This window comes from Papilio xuthus, unplaced genomic scaffold (genome assembly GCF_000836235.2).
Source record: "Papilio xuthus unplaced genomic scaffold, Pxut_1.1 DF827135.1, whole genome shotgun sequence".
In the NCBI taxonomy this organism is placed as follows: domain Eukaryota; kingdom Metazoa; phylum Arthropoda; class Insecta; order Lepidoptera; family Papilionidae; genus Papilio; species Papilio xuthus.
This window is the reverse complement of record NW_013531514.1, coordinates 1,577,833-1,596,083: the sequence shown is the minus strand read 5'-3', so window position 1 is coordinate 1,596,083 and position 18,251 is coordinate 1,577,833. Positions and strand designations below refer to the sequence as shown.

Genomic DNA, 18,251 nt, shown 5'->3' with positions numbered 1-18,251 from the left:
TACATACTCTCGATTAGTTGTTATATACTTCGCTATACTGTGTAGTCTTGCTCAAACGTACAGCTTTTCAATTATAAAAAAAACTTCTCCGCAAATCAGTATGTGCGTAATTTTAAAAAAACTTAGTAACCTATATGTTCTTCAAGACGATGTTCTAAATAGCAAATATCATTCAGATCCATGCAGTTGTTCTAGAAATCTATCGCATTAATATTAGTATTATAAGATTATAAATTAAATCGTGAAAAGTACAGTTTTACATTTCAACTTATTACTTAAGTAGATTTAATCCGTTTTGATCCATGTCACGTGACCAAGTTCACGTGGATGAAAGTTCAAACTTCAACTTATTTATATTACCGCATAAGGAAACATTGTTAAAACTACGAACGCATAAGAACATACTGTATAATAGATCTGACTAGACCAACTTCGCTTTATCCGTGGAATGAACACTTAAAACTGATTTTCAGATTTTCTCGGCAGGATGCGGAACATTTTGAAATTTGAGAGCAACATCTGTTCTTTCTCTTATTGCTTTCATTGAATTGGTATTGTACTTATTAGTGCAGTTTGCGTTTCTGAGTTTTGTTCTCTTTATTTCATAGGTAAGTCGGATCCGGTTGAAATTTTCAAGCACTCGAGTTTTCAAATAGCGAATAACAAGCAAGTTGTAACAATAATACTGAAGTGGTTATATCCTAACATGATATTGGCAAGGATTTCAATCGTAAAATGTATCTTCGAACTAGCAAATTGAATGGAAATAGCTTTAATGATTTCTTCGAATTACGAAGACGAATTTTTACATTCAAAATTGGATATGGCAAAAGTCTGCACATAAGTACGGTCAGAAAAATAGTAAGTCGGATTTTTTTTTTCATGCAATTAATATATACCTGCGCTTCTGTAGCCGAATAACCGTGTCCAAAAAGTGTCTTTATCTATCTTATATCTTTAAATGAGCAATACTTGTATATTTATATAATTGGAATCTCGGAATTGGCTCCAACGATTTTCAAAAAATTTTGTATATATGGGTTTCGGGGGCGATAAATCGATCTAGCTAGGAATCATTTTTAGAAAATGTCATTTGATTCGTGTTTTGTCGATAATGAACTTAAACATAAACTTAACTTTTTCTATCGGTTATATCGAAAAATATTATTCATAGTTCATAATTTTATTAGTAATTCGTACTTAATATAATTTCCAAAAAACACAATTTAAAAAAAAAGAAAATACTGAGCAAAGCTCGGTCATCCAGTTTTTTTTTTTAAATAGAATGAAAGTATTGAAAACAGTATGAATTTACGGAGCTGTTGCAAGTTGAAACATAAAGTTAGAGTCCTAGATAAAATTAACAATAAGAAAAAATCAGCGTTACTTTTGCATTGAAGCTATTAAAAAACAAAATTTCTAAGAAATGTATTATTTAAATAATAACACAGAACTATTATGTCAGATAAATAAAAGCGAGTACATCAAACTTATAAAGTTCTTTTTAAATTATAAGGACGGTATTGGCCTTTTAGTTAACAAAAGAGGTCTATTATAAGCTTTCGAACTCTATTGTGATATCGCTTACGGTACTACTGGTACATCTGACCTATTTTAAAAATTAATATAATAAGAAATATCCAGAACTATTTATCGTGAAGTGCTTGCGACGCCCACGATTCGATTATTTCCAGTAATATTCCTTTTAAAAATAATATTATTAAAACTCCTCAATTCTAAATACTAAGACTTACACAAAACATATTTATTATGTAAATTAAATAGAGTAGAGTCAACCTAAGATAATATTGAAAGCATTACCGTGGGTTTTTAAGACCAAAATCTCAGTATAAAACATATTGTCATACCTGTTATCTTTGATAAAACAGAGTTAACAATATGTTTCAAACGAAGATTTTAAGAAAATTGCATTGTAAGTTAGACTATTCAATATCAAGACCTAAAGAGATATATGGTTAAATCATTGTTATGCATTTCTATTTCCTTCCTCGTATTCTTTCCCCTGATTATGAGACTAACCGTATTTTTATCTTAAAGCAGACCACCCATAACCTTTATGAACTTTGATATGGTTATGAAACATCACAGCACTCGCTCGTATTCTTTTAAATACAACATTCATATATTCGATATATCACACAACACTTAGAGAGACTCAAATTATACCTCCGTACGCTTTTCATCATATTAATGGCCTCCCAAATCGTAATGGCGGGTTAGAATCGACGGCGCGTGAGCTTTCGCGGGGCGAGATCAAAATTTATTATCGCCAAGTCATCAGGTTTCTTGTAAGGTATGATTAATGTGTTACATATTTACTAATGTATGGAGATCATGAGGACAATTAAAATATTTAGAAGCCATTTTATTGTTTACTTACTTATAGATCAAACTATGTCTCTCACATTACGTCAGTAGTCATTAGTCATGGCATTAACCAAAACCTACTAATTGTTAATATTATATTAATAATAACCAATTAAAAAAATTATAAACATTTTTTTAAAATAGTAAATAGACATTTAATAAGTTAATTTTCTAATGAGAATTGATTATACGGCGTGTCCCAAAACTTCAACGATATAACAGTAATGGTCTATAACCAGATCGATAACTACACGGGGAAAAATACTAAAAAAAACATCTCTTTTTGTTTAAAAGTTACATTAACTTTTGTAACTTTTCTTATAATTTGATAACCTTCACCATATTATTAGACACTGTGGTTACAAATATGAAGATATTCCTGCATTTTTTTGTATTAGCTACCTAAGTAACATAGCTATTAATTGAAGTTAAAAATTGGATTAAAACATTCGTAATTTAAGCACAAAAAATTGTTTATTTTTCCCTTTTCTTGAAATTTTAGAACATTTTTTGACCAAATTTGTATACACGCTGTATACATATTAATTAAGGTAATCCTTAATCATACCATTAGAACATAACATGGAAGAATACATAGACTACTAATTAAGTTTTTTTTTATTCTGTGCTGACGGAGTCGCTTGTTCTATTTAAATTCAACTGACGAATAACACTATCTAAATGTTCCTGGCGACAGTGTAGACAATCGATGGAACGATTCGTACCTGACACGGAGTGAACACTGGACTACTTCTTACACAATACTCTCTTCACTAATACCGCGTAAACTTGCGTCGTTATTGTCAATAAATCGCACCAGACCTTCCTGAATATCGTCCAGGGAATACGCGAGGCTCGTACACTTGAGTGTAAATTCAATATTAACATTACAACCGAATACAATGATGGTCTACTCAGATAGTACGTTTTATATTAGACATTAAATACATTTTTAAAATAATCGTATCTTTAGGGTTAGATATGTTGAAAATCATTATTATATGTTTAACGAAGTATAGGTTGAAAGTATACGACTGTTCTAGAGAGGGTATTAAAAGTATTTAGTTCCACCTGTCCCTATGTTTGTCTTCAAATAGCAAATTATATTTGATTTACTTTTCGGTTACTGAAGGAAATTTTGCATACATAATGCTTACCTGATGAGGCTTGAAGGTGGCCATGGGAATTTCGTAATAAAATAACATAAACTCATCGAGTTTTGGCTCGTTTGAATCGTCTTGACGAATAGTTTATTTTTAGTTGTTTTTAACATTTTTTTTTCCTCTAATATTTCAAATGTTAAATACGTATTTTATACATTAATATTATATATCTGGGTACATCAATCAATATCAAAACGTATGGAAGTTGTTTGTTTACAAAAAAAAACGATCGTGCACAGAAAGGTCATTGAACCCCAATTAGTTTTTAGAATTCCTAGTTCGTTACTTACACTCGAAATTTCCTGGACGATTTTTGATCGAGTATTTGGAGTTTCAGTGACGTAGGTCAATTAAAAACTACACGTTAGACGGTCGTTAGAAAAGATTTTTACTTTGGATCATTTTTATAAAGAGACGAATAGAAAAGAAAATGCCGTTTTACTGGGAAAAAAATTGTAATACGAATTGTAACATTTTTAATTGACAAGACCAGTTTTTTTTTTATAAGAGAACGAGAGTTTTTTATAAGAAACAAATGAGCGGCGGGAACGCCGAGGTGATCAACGATACCCATGGACATCTGCAACACCAGAGGAACTGCAGATGCGTTGCCGACCTTTAAGGAAATGATATCTTCTTGAAGGTCCCTAAGTCGTATTGGTTTGGAAATACCGCCCAGGACAGACCGTTCCACAACGCGGCTGTGCGAGGTAAGAAATTACAAGTTGTAAAAATTTCCTTCGTAAAAATCATCCTTGATTTTTAAAAGCTTCGTTGTATTTCTCTCATTGGCTAATTAATAAGTTTTTTTTTAAATTACGCGCAGACGGAGTCTCTAGTAATACATTAGAAAGGTGAAGTTAAATGCATTTGTGCAGTAACTTCAAGAACAAACTATTAAATTGAATGCATCGCGTAAGCAACATTAACTTTACCGAGCTATTATATTTAGATAAAGTTCGTCGGGAACTTATATGTGACTAGAGATTCAACACGATGGTTAAATTTACAAGGAACTTCATTTAGCAGTTCCCTCACGCAAACAGGTATGAGTTAGCAGAGAGATTTCCTTGCACAATGTTAGTATATTTTAGTAAATATGTAATATTACATAAATGTTAATATTAACAAATATCAATAAGATCTTTATTAAAGCTATAGCTGTCGCCCGCGACTCCGTTCACGTTGAATTAAAAAAAGTAAATTAGTAGCCTATGTGTTTTTCCAGGCTATGTTCATGTCGACATCTATACCAAGTTTCATCTAAATCCGCTCAGCCGTTCCGGAGATACCTTCAAACTAACATCCATCCATCCATCCATTCATCCATCCATTTATCCATCGATCCATCTAAACATTCGCATTTATGATATTAGTATGAAGTAAGAAAGAAAAAAAACACGTAAAAAACATCGTGATGCAACCTGCAAATATCTGAGGAGAGATTCAAAGATATGTGTGAAGTCAACTCGCACTAGGCCAGCATAGTTGACTATGGCTTTTTAACCCCTAACTTAGGGTGGGCTCCGAGTCCTTCAGTGGGGATGTATAGAGAGCTGATGATGGTGAAGGCTTAAATTACATATTTATGTGAGTCTTAAGTTATTGCCATCATAACTATGGCTTTTAACTGCTATAACACTGATACATAAAATATTTTTGTCTCAATTTGTCTTAAGAATAAGAAAAGGATGAGAAATTGTTGTCTTCGCATTTTTCGGTATTGAAAATCGCTGTAAATTCTTTTCGTTTGTAATTAGTCTGATGTAGAAAATCAAATTAAAGAATAAACTAGTAATTAGAAAATGACGAAATTTTTTAATCGCTCTCTAATTCACGTGTCCTATGAATAATCAAAGTTAATGGTTTCGTAGGACAACGTTTAAAAAGATAAAAGATTCTTATCGATTAAATCATTTTGTCGATTTGTTTGGCTTTCATTACCGATTGCTGTGAAGCACTAATAGATGGTTGATCGTTTTAGCGAGAAATAACATAAAACATTTCTTTTTATATGTTTCAAAATTTAATTTCTATTTTAATTACAACTAGCATTAATTTTGCAATATCTTTCCTAGCTTTGTTTTCATGGTATTGCATACACTGTACATTTTTTTAATCTATGATTGACTATGGGAAATATATCACAAATTTTATTCTGCATGTAACATGCATTCTGGTGTTCCCGCTGCCTGTTTGCCTCCTTCGTTTATAAAAAAACACTGATTTCTATATACCATAGGATAGGATGTTGCTTGGAAATGATAGCTTTTTCATTCAGATTTAAATGCGCCTGTCGATGTTACGTGACAGTTAATTCTAACCACACACCACATATTCAAACCACTTCCATCAGCGCAAATTAAAATCAAATAGTCACAAAATACAAGGTCTTATAGCCAGTCTAATTATAGTGATCAAAAATGGTAAGAATTTAATGGAATTTAGTTCAGTTCAAAAACTTCTTAACGTCCGTATTATATGCATAAAAAGTAAGTTCATCATCAGCTCACTATACGTCCTTACCGAGGGGCTCGGAGCCTACCCTAAGTTAGGGTGATTAGGCCATAATCAACCACGCTTGCCAAGTGCGGGTTGGTTGACTTCACACATATCTTTGAATTTCTTCTCATATATGTGCAGGTTGCATCACGATGTTTTCCTTTACCGTAAGATCGTCAGATAAATGTACATATGTAAATCGGAATTCGAAAAACCTAAGTTAAAAAGTAAGTTACCTAAAGCGAAAAAATAAGCTCCAATATTTTTTTCTTGTTGCATAATTTAAGACTTCTCTCAAAGGAAAAAAAAAGCGTTTACCTTGTTGTCTTTCTGCCAGGAGCAAATTCCCTTCTTGTCGGATATCCGGCACTTGAGCAGCGCGTCCTCACCCGGGTTCACTTCCGTGTACGTCGGTAGCTCAGAAAAACGCTGCACGCCACCTACAATACAAATTATTACAAACCTATATTTTTGATATTAAAACTAATTATTAAAAATCATAAACCTTTGGATATGTGGTAGCAGTAAAAAAAGTTAGAGAGGAGCTTCCCCAAGTGTAATGCTGGCTTGAAGAATAACAAAGACTTTTAAGTAACTTTTACTTTTTTCAACTTTTACTTTATTTAGTTGCGAAGCAAACATGGAAAGGTGTTCGTTTGTTATTTTTAATGAATAATGTACAAGAGACATAATAAAATATGGAGAACTGCAAAGTGCATTCGTTTCAAAGCGATTCCATAAGAAACTTCAAAAAATGTTTAGAACTGACAAAAATTTTCGATAAGTCACGCAATTGTCGCGCGTCAGTTCCATACATTTTTGAAATTGGCTATGGGCCTAGGATATGTGTCAATCGCCTTCGTGTTATCGTTAATTATATCGAAATTAGTATGAGATTTGTTGGTATAGTTTACTCAGACAGGGGCGCTGCACAAATTCAATCATTGATGATACGATGGCGACTGTCACAAACATTTGTGGTAGGTTCATTGATCGCCGACCTTAATCAGAAAAGAAGAATTTAAACCTTAGTATGCAAAGATATTAGAACAATCACAATGAGAGCGTCAGTGGCTAAGGGGTTAAGCACTTGACTTGCAATCTGCAGATCCTGGATTCGAATCCCGCCATGTACCATGTGTTTTTTGATTTTATTTTATGTACATATGTATTTTTTGACGTTCTTAAAGTGAAGGAAAACATCGTGATTCAACTTGCACATGTCTGAGAAGAAATTTAAAGATATGTGTGAAGTCAACCAATCCGCACTTGGTTAGCGTGGTTGACTATTACCTAGTCACCTTTAACTTAGGGTAGGCTCCGAACCCCTCGGTGGAGACGTATAGTGAGCTGATGATGAACTTACTTTTTATGCATTTAATACGGACGTTAAAAAGTTTTTGAACTGAACTGAATTCCATTAAATCCTTACCATTTTTGATCTCTATAAATGGACTGGCTATAAGACCTTGTATTTTGTGACTATTTCATTTGGCCAGCGTGGTTGACTATTACCTGGCTCTGGGGACGTATAGTTGATGATGCAAACATACATATAATGTATATGTATGTAAGCTCATAGTTTTCCTTCTATTCGCAGACAATATCGCATTTTCAAATCAACATAACAAATCATGCATGTTACAGATATTTTCACATAATGCTATATATTCTGGTACGAAAACGTAATCTGATATTAGTATTCGTTGTACGCTGAGTCTCGGTATAGCCAGTCAACTGAGAAATGAAAGTAACATTTGTTTCTCACGATTTATTAGATCACATTCAAGTCACATACCTCCTACAGTAGACCTCTTGAAATTACAATTTACCGTGGGTTTCTGAGATAAAACTCTTCAATTAAAACATTGTTATCTCTGTTTTGTCAAAGACAGGGATGACGTATTATATAAATAATTTGGTCTCAGCAACCAACAGTTAAAACGCAAGTGCAAAGGTTTTCCATTTAAGAAGCAAGAACAATCTCTTTAGCTTGATCCTTTCATCTTCATGCGCAGTCCTTTTTAATAAACATATTTATTCAAAACCATTTAAAGCATTCCTTAAAATCGCATGAAATTTGATTATTAATTCAATTTATATAACCACTTCTTACAATGCCAAGGGAATTAAACATGACGGATTACATAATACTGGAATTTAATTAGAACGTTTGGTTTTATTTTGAAAGATAACTAAATGGAATAAAATAATTCTTAAAAGTACTTGTATAATATCTGCTAAAAATAATTGTCATCAGAATATTTTTGTCTTTTCATTTGTAAATAATAGAGAGAAGTCCAAAAAAGTATGGAATGAATGTGTGAAAGAGGATATGCGGAGGAAGGGGGTAGATTCAGACATGACGGCTGATAGAGGTGTATGGAGTAGTACATACTGTGCTGACCTTCCATATAAGAAATAAGTAACAACTATCTTCAAAGAACAAATTAATAAGAAACTTTACAATATGTTGTAGTACTCCCCGAGGTAAACTGTTCCGTTATTCGAACTTAGTAACTTAAGAAGTAAAATTTGATAGAGCAATATCAACTTCAAGTTAACCCAGTAATTAACTTAATAACTAACAAATCCCTTCTATGTTGTACAGCTTTTAAACTAATCCATTCGCAAGTGCATAAAATAGATCCCGTAACAACGTTGTATCTAGGCAACAAAACACGGAACGTTTAAAGCCATTTACACACCCTCAACCAACCTCCATTAGTCAAGTGGATTAACTTGAAAAGTTTTTAGTTAAGAAGCCATATAAAATACATTTAAGAAAACTTTTATTGCTTATATTTTAACTTTAACGTTACGTACCTGTTGGCTATCGTTTATTGCTCGACAAACAGAAGTGTAATGTAAATAACATATTTGTATATCAGTACTTTTAGACATTATTAGTTAGAATTCTTTGATACGAAGGCGCGCTTTCATTCCAACGTCAAGTGTCAGAATTAGTGAGAGGACATAAACGTCGATATTATAGTAACGCTAGTATTGCACCAGTACACCAGCATAGTGACGGATTGTCTTCCTATTAGTATGTATGAGTTTGTATGTATGAGGATAAGAGGTTATCATTAGGGTTAAAACTAAACACTTATGTGCAAATAGTTTGGACACGTTGAAAAAATGAATTTCGAGAAAGTGAGTGTGCGTCCATTGTCGACTCAAATGGACTTATACCCGCCAGATTGATGAAATACTTTAGAAGGATAGTAAAGAGAAAGAGCTGTGTCAGGTCGCGCCAAGTGGGGGTCCGAGGTCTATGCCTGCCATGTTATTGTCTGTATGCTTGTTATTTCCATTGTGACCACCGATTACTCGCAGTTCTTGGTTGTATGTTAAATTTATGTAAATCTAAATTGTTAATTCACCTACTCGAGTATTCGTCTGTGTATTTTGTATAGTAAAAGGTAGGAAATTTTAATTAAATACGCATAATAAACGTTACTTTTGAGAGTTGCAGCAGGATTAAATATTAAATAATAAAAATGTATACATAGTAAGGATTTAAATCACGCGTTAATTACTTCATAACACTAGAGTGTGTAAATGCCAGACTAAAAGTTCTATTAACATGAACTAACACAACTTTTTAATACACACTTTACCCATTTGCTCTACGAGTTATTACAGAGTTATGTGTGGTTATGAATGGCGTGAAATTTTAACAGGTGATTTTAATTAAAACTTTGTCGAATCAATTTCACATACAAGTGCATTTTAGTATATTTAAAAAAAAATGTTATCATACATTTTTAATTTGACATACTATTGTATAGAATATTTAATACTCTAAAATTATTCAAATTTCCGTGAGACATTATAGTAAACTTGTAAGACATTATTAGTTAGAATCCTTTTGGGCGAATGACGTGCTTTCGTTACAAAGTCAAGTATCAGAATGATTAGTGCGGAGACATAAACGTCGACATTTTAGTAAGGCTAGTATTGCGTCAGTACATCGGCACAGTGTTGGATTTTCTTCCTAACACTCGGTCACTGAAGAAGGGCTCCCGATGGGCTCGAAACTAGTCGGCGCTGCAACCGGACGAACAAACGTGAGTGTTTTAACAGTTTTCATATGAGTTTATTTAACACTCTAGTTATTAACATCCAAAATATTATAGAGACAGAAATCTATAAGAGTTAATGCAAACCTATAAACAAGACATAAAATAAAGTAAAAGGACGATAATAAACCTAAATATCGGAAAATCACTAACCTGGAATATATCAATACTCTACAGTCTAAAGATTAGAAACGAAATAAAAAACATTTTTAAAGGCAATTTGACCTCTTGACAGTGAAAATACTCAAAGAAAAACAAATACTTTTTAAATCATCATACCTCCTTTAAGAACAAACATAATTGCTTACTTGTAATATTTAAGACTTTTTACGTTTCGCAAAAAAAAAACATCGAAGAGTCCCTTTGAAAATTTATTATCTATACGAATGCCCGGCCGTCAATAAATATGTATATGACAGCGTTTTGGGGTTTTGGGAATAGAGAAATATGTAAAATATTCACCGGTGGACCCAAAAATGAAATAAATAATACATTATTCAGGAAACGGTACGAAACAATAGGTACATTGGCCGCGTCACCGATACTTATGCATCAAAGACTTGTAACACGGACCACAGAGTCGTTCAATTATTTCGTGTCACGATGTATGTTCACGGTAAACTCCGAAACTACTCAACCAATTCATATCAAATTTTGTAAGCGTCTTTAATTTTATCTAAGTTAGGAGATAGGGGTTTTTATCTCAATTGTTGATATTTTTTTAAATTCAGTGCGGAGTCGCGGGCCATAGTTAGTATAGCTATAAATAAACTATGTTTATGATTTTTTATGTGACGTATGAAAACATATTTTTGTATAATTATATTGCGTGTAGAACCTCATAATTATATATTTTTTTGCATAAATAAAAAACAATTTTTTGTTACACTTGCATTTTTATTTTTATAATTTCGTGACTAACGCTTTAAAAATAAACTTTACTTGTCCGGTATGAACTCACGTGAAATATAAATAAGTAACTTGTATTCAGTACCACTCCTAGAAATATAAACGATAAGGGGAGGATATAACAATATTTGCCAATAATGTAATAGAAATCGAGACACGCCGATATTCTACTCGGCAAACTAGATCTATTTTTAATGACTCCCTACAGGAAAAATATTTTATTTTCTAGTACATCGTTATTGTTAGTTCATAGAGTAAATTAAATATCGATTATATTATCAGTAACACAACATAAAAAGTTATTATTTTTTTTTAAATCTAGTATTATATTTTTATATATTTTTTTTAAATCTTTTGTGACCTTTTACTTAGATTCACTTTAATTTGAAGCACCAATCTTAATAAAGATGTTCTGCTTCTTTGAGGGAATAAAGTAATGTGGGATTTTACCCACTAAAACTCTTGGTGGCCATCGTCTATTACCATTAGCGGGGTTCCAGGACCTCCGGTGAAATGCGCCAGAGTGTACCTATGGCCTAATGATTAAGAGAACAGATATCCCATTGAGTGGTCGAGGATTCGAATCTAGACTATTATAACCATATCCTAACACAAACATAGAGTTTAGATGAAATGGAGTACCATTTCAATATTTATACTAAAAAATATTATTAGTAAAATGTTCTCAAATATGAAAAAAAACCTAAACTAAACGAAAGTTTATATAACCAGATAGAGATATTTAATGTTTATTTATAAAAGGATATTTGTACCAATATTTTGTGACATAAAACAAATATTATTTCGGTACACGAACCGACAGTTACATAAAATACACGCAAATAATTTATCCAGTTTTCTTTGTTCGTCACTGTTGTAGATTTTTATCGCGAACCGAATAGTAATGTGTCTGTATTTCAAATGATAGAATAATATTGTAAGCAAATTATGATAAACGTAGTGTTACGTAACAAAGAGCGATACGGAATTTAATAAGTACGACAAAATTGGTAAAGATTTTGTCGTCTACACGAAAAAAATATTTTTTTTTATGTTTACATTTTAGGTCGCTTATATCAAACTAAAATAAAAAAGGAAAGAAAACAAACGATCTCTAATATTAAACGCACGACTAAACTGGTATTAAAAATAATATGCCGTAAAATTAAAATGGTTTTAAAAGATTAAAAGCACAAAACAAATTATTAGTAGCTAAAAAGTATTAAGTAAATTCCCTTATTCATTTCGATCTCCCTATAAACGATCAATCATAGAACACCGCAAAATTGTTAAAAAAATGCCCTCCTATACTTTAACATACACACGAATGCACACAAATATCCAAGCACCGTAAAGCACACCCGTCAAATTTGCTATTGTACTTAAAAGTGTTTTTCTCCTTTCCCCCTAAAGTATGGTAGTAGAGACAAAATTACCTCCCCTATTGAAAACCGAGGGGTAATTTTATGGCTTCCATAGTTTTCCTTCATACTGAATATAGAATGCGTATTCAATAAAAGTAAAATATAAGACGGGAATATAACTGAGGAGAATTGAATTGCTACGATTTTTATTAAACGTATATTTTACGTTAGACGGAATTTTTTTTACCTTTTGGCAAAACATTGGTATTTACATACATAATGCAATGTCTGTTTAAAAATAGCCAAGGATTTAAGCAAGCTGACCTGTTCAAATATTTCGTATTGTGTCAATCTTCGAATCAAATCTTCACCCTATTTGAAGGTAACGTTACACCCACGTTATTGCGAGACAGAAAAGATACTCCTCCATTGGTTCACGCCGCACGCACCGCACGCACAGTCCGCAACGGATTTTAATTTGCTTTGAGCATAGCGCTGCGTCCATCATCCGCGCCGGCCCGCATCGATAGATAAAGCAAATCTGTATAATCCGTGCGTTTCGTCCTGCTCGGGCCATTGGAACCATACCTAAATACTGAGACCGGCAACTTATTCAAATAATTAACTTTGCTCTAGAATAACAATGGTTCAAATCGCTTCGTACGAGCCTGCGGTATATCAACTATGGAGAACAGTTGTTTTCTTGTACATATTATTTCGTTTTATAACTATTACTTAATTTAAGAAGACAAAGTTAAAACAATAACTTGGGTGTTACCTTGTTTGAATTGTGTATATAAGTTCATGATCACACAGTTAAAGCAGTTATTAAGAATACTTTGTACAAGAAGTGATGACATAAAAAGCACTCAATACCCACACCCCTTAAACTCGGAAGATTCCCACGCGAATGCCGCGGACAAACAAAATTTTAACACGCCTCGTCGTCATTCGAGACGATCCTTTTTCTTTTTTTTTAATACTCAATGACAAGCGCTACTTCAACTTTCTTCTTTTTAATTTAAAATTCATATTTAAGAGCATAAAGTAAGGGTTCGAATAAAATTCAATTTAAATTAATTCACGTTATTTCTAACAGTATGTAATTTTTCAAGTTGGATTATTAATTGACGACGTTCGTCATCGATAGGTGACGTCAAAAACTTAATCTAACTTAACTCTAAGTGTGTAATAAATATTACGTAATAATAGAAAAAAATGTGTCGTACTTTTTTCACTGTCTCTTGAAATAAAATATTAAAAACATTCAATTGAAGAGTTAAGTATTTGAACCATTAATTTGAATAGACTTAATGAATGACCTGTTTCGTTTTTTTTAAGTTAAATTCATTCATTCAGAAAGTTGGTCATAAGTACTCTACTTGGCGCAGCTTTATAATACAGCTGTGGAGGATTCGCTTCGTGAATCATTTTTCACGCAATAAATTTAAATATCAAATAGAGTAATATACATTATTTTGGAACATACTGTGTTTATTGAAAAAATAAACATACGATCAAAATTTATGTGTAGCTGAGTACTAAAAATAATTTATCTAAGTTCACAAGATTAATATGTGTTATAACTTTTAAAAAAAAATAATTTAATTTTTTATTATACATTTTCAAGCGAAATTTCTACTAAATATGATTCGAAAAATACTATAGCTAAATCAAATTTTAGTAAGAAAATTGGTTTTTAAAAATTGCAAAACAGAAATTCGTTCCTTATTGGAAATTGGCTTTTTGAAAAAAATAACATCGAATAAGAAAGTGTGGTATTAATTCAGTATGTTACATCTGAAGATTTTCAATAATGAAAACCTAGTATTCCAGGAAAAATAATTTCCTTGACCTAGTTTTTCCTTTAAAGAAAATAGTAAATTAACTCGAGCTTTTGTTTCTGTCAACGTTAAAAAGTATTTCAAAGCTTTTGTCTTGAAACTTTTTTGACATTGAAAGAAAGTTTGTAGCACTAAAGTTTTTTTTAGAGGTTATTAATATTTTAATACTGGCCATCTAGTAGAAGAAAAAAGAAACAAAAGGTGCCAATTAAAATGCGTCTACTTCGTAAGCTATTATGTCACATAACCACGGTAAGCGAATAACAGGGCAACCCAATTATATCGCAGATAATAGAATGCGCACGTACAATGCTAAGGTAGTATTCGGGTGCAATGCTAGTTTCACACAACGGCAGAAAAGTAAGACAGAGCCGTAGACATTGCAGTACTGCTTTTATTTGAAAACAGTACAAGAGGGTCAATGACAATACTGAGACCGTAGACCAATTAACAGCGTCAAAATGTATCAAAATGAGTCGGAATAAATATATTAAATAATATATCTAGTGCTACATATTTTTTGGTATATCTCTAGTAATAACGATCGTGCAAATATTACTTTGTAAATGGCGATTGTTGTTTGCGTTCTAACAATAGTTGTACTGCTCAGTTCTACTCTTCTGTCGCTACCATCGTGCGAAACCAACATAACTCGTGATTGTGTTAAACAAAACACACCACACACCTACGTGCATACAAAATGTTCACAGCGTGAATCTCATCACGATCTTAATTTGATCACAATTGGAATTCAATGAAGAATCATTATTAATTTGCTCAGATATGTGACCCGTGTCAAATTGAAATCCGTGATCATCGAATAATTACGGTGCTATTCTATTTTATGCTTAATATAAGTAGATCGAAAACTTGTCATAACATAATATACATAATTGATATTCAAACGTAAGTCATCCTCATTATCAACCTGCCCATATCTCTGCGGAAGATCGGTACAGTATGTACTCCTCCATACATCTCTATCAGCCGTCATATCTGAATTCATCCCCTTCTTACGCATATCCTCTTTCACACAATCCATTCATATTCTATGGTCTCCCTGTACCTTTGTAGCCATCCAATCTTATTTCTTTTTGTTTACATGATCATCATCCCTCCGCATAACGTGAACGATGTTCAATGGTAAGTAGAAAGCAAATTTAATTCTTTGGTTACGCACGGATTACATTAATATTTCACTGCGGTTCATATTTTTAAAAATGATTTCTTGCATAAATAATTTAATTCATCATCAGCTCACTATACGTTCCCACTGAGGGGCTCGGAGCCTACCCAAAGTCACGGGTGTCTAGGCCATAGTCAACCACGCTAGCCTAGTGCGGGTTGGTTGACTTCACACATATCTTTGAATTTTTTATCAGATATATGCAGGTTGCATCACGATGTTTTCCTTCACCATAAGAATAAATGTACATATGTAAATCGGAAATCGAAAACATATTGGTACATGGCGGGATTCGAACCCAGGACTTGCAGAGTGCAAGTCAAGTCCTTGACCCCTGAGCCACCGACGCTCTATTTATATTATTAATTTAATAAATATATCAAAAATTGTCACTGCAAAATATAATCAAACATTATCATCTCAAGCTATATTAAGTCGTATCTTTCTAAACTTAAAGTCCATTTTCCTGTAATAAATTCAACTCTAATCTAGGTTTATATGAGTACTGGAGAGATATATTATAAAAACAAGCGTACCATGAAAGATGGAACGACATTTCCAGGCCACTGAATACTCTTTAAAATAAAACTATTAGAGTTCTTAATGTACGGTGTTCTTAACGGTGCGTTTCTATTGTCGAAACACATGCGATCTCTTCAGAGTAAGAGGTAATATTGTTTGTATTAAGTTTTTAAAATTATCTATTTATTTACTATTAAGGTAAATGTATATTAATATTATTTCTGCGTGTAACAATAAGTTATTTAATCAGAGCTAAATTTTATTTATTGAAATTATTATAACTTAATAAAATAAATAAAAATGTGCACTTTGTGTTTATGTACTGTCGCCCGAAAACTCGTCCAAGCGGAATTAAAAAAAAAAACATAAAAGTATCTGTTCTTCCAGATGTCAGTGATATCCGTTCAGCTGTTCTGGAGATACCTTCAAACATTCATCCATCCAAACATTCACATTTATAATATTAGTAAGATAGTAAAAAGTAAGATATATATTATAGATGTATGTAAAAAGCTATTCCGTCTTTATATGATAAAACAGACTTTCCAATTCAATTTAAGCTGGATGTTTTAAACAAGAACAAGAGAGAAATAGACACGACAGTGTTCCGCCATAGAAATAAAGCAAATGGCTTGAACATTTTATTTGTGAATATTTGAGTACGCTAATAGAAATGGCTCGAGAAATTTTTCCTTTTATAATAAAGTCCCTGCGTTGTACAATAATATTGTTCACATAAAGTAAAGCTTTTTTCTTGTCAAAGTTTATTAATTATCACAGGGCATAGATCACGAAGAGGGTCGGTGGCTCAGGGGTTTAGGCACTTGACTTGTAATCTGCACGTCCTGGATTCGAATTCTACCATGTACCATTGTTTTTTTTTGATTTTCGATTTACATATGTACATTTATCCGACGTTCTTACGGTAAAGAAAAACATCGTGATGCAACCTGCACATATCTGAGTGACACACATAACAAGTGAATTAATATAATAAACTTTTTGAGATAACTAGCTGTCGTGCGCGACTCCGTCCGCGAGGAATATATAAAATCAGTAGCCTATGTGTTCTTCCTGGCTATGCACACCTATGCCAAATTATATCGATATCCGTTGAGCCGTTCCGGAGATACATTCAAACAAACATTCGAATTTATAATATAACATTAATAAAACAGTGCACTTTGTAGCCGCATTATCTCAAAAAGCTTAGTCCGCAAACGAATGAGCTTCATGAGCTTTCTAAAGCTCGCATTAATTCAGTTAGAATTTAAGAAGTATTTTCATTCGATAACACTTCTCTATTCTCACTCCGATCTAACTTGCCATTCTTTTACTGCGCCTTGATTTTTCTAAGTTCGCAATTTCTCACAGGAAGTGCTCGTTAAAACTTAGAGTGCTTCTTTACTTCTAATTACTTGGTTTTGTGAAGGATTTTTGCATTTTTTTTTTACTTTAAAAGAAAGAAATAAACTAAGTTTAAGTTGAAATCAACTGGACCATGGAAGAAAATACTTTATTGCATAAAAAAAACTTTATCACTAAAAGGATAGCCAAAATTATCCGTAAAAGACTAGCTGCGTTATTTTAATTAGGATATATAGAGTTTAATACGTAACACAGATTTTTTTATTTAAAAAATCGGTCTGAATTACACATGTTATAGAGAATCTTCGTGTTCCAGTACAATAATACACTTGTGTATCTTGCGCCGTGCCGCAAGGGCGCAGCCTTGCATGCTGCACTCCACGCCCTTCATACGCCGTACCTGTGCCTCGCAACGAGGTGTGACCGATAGGGTTGTCAAGCGACTTATAAAATAATAAAAAAAATATTTTATGACCTAACTAAAATTAGTTAAAAAATAGTTAATTTTTTTTGGCATTTTTTATATTCTGTCAAATACAAAAAAAATATTTAAAATATTAAGTTTAAAGTATTAAATTCTAGAAATAAACTTTAGTAATTTGATAAATTTTATAATTAATTAATCAGATTTAATTTTCATTGGTTTTATAATATGTAACAGTGGTTTCAAGTTTAAACAGAAGCAAATTTCTAAATAAGATTTTTGTTAACCCTATAGGAAGTATTAAATAAAGGATTTCAAAGAACAGCTGACATTTTAATAAACTAAGTTACTTATTTCCGCACAGGTCATTGAACATTGAAACATATACTCTGAATATTGATACTAGTTACTACTATAATGAGTTTCCATTGCCAAAATACTTGTATAAAACATGTTATTAAAATTTTCAAAGAACAGAAATATAATACGTTTTACA

The 18,251-nt window shown here is 32.2% G+C and overlaps 1 protein-coding gene across 1 annotated transcript in view; it reads right to left on the bottom strand.

Moving 5' to 3' along the window:
• LOC106119608 (kin of IRRE-like protein 3) overlaps positions 1–18,251 on the bottom strand; it is a 50,133-nt gene that overhangs the window by 8,003 nt on the left and 23,879 nt on the right. Inside the window, exon 2 of the mRNA XM_013314650.1 lies at positions 6,372–6,493. Within this exon, the coding sequence (XP_013170104.1) occupies positions 6,372–6,493 (122 nt within the window). The remainder of the gene's footprint in view (positions 1–6,371; positions 6,494–18,251) is intronic.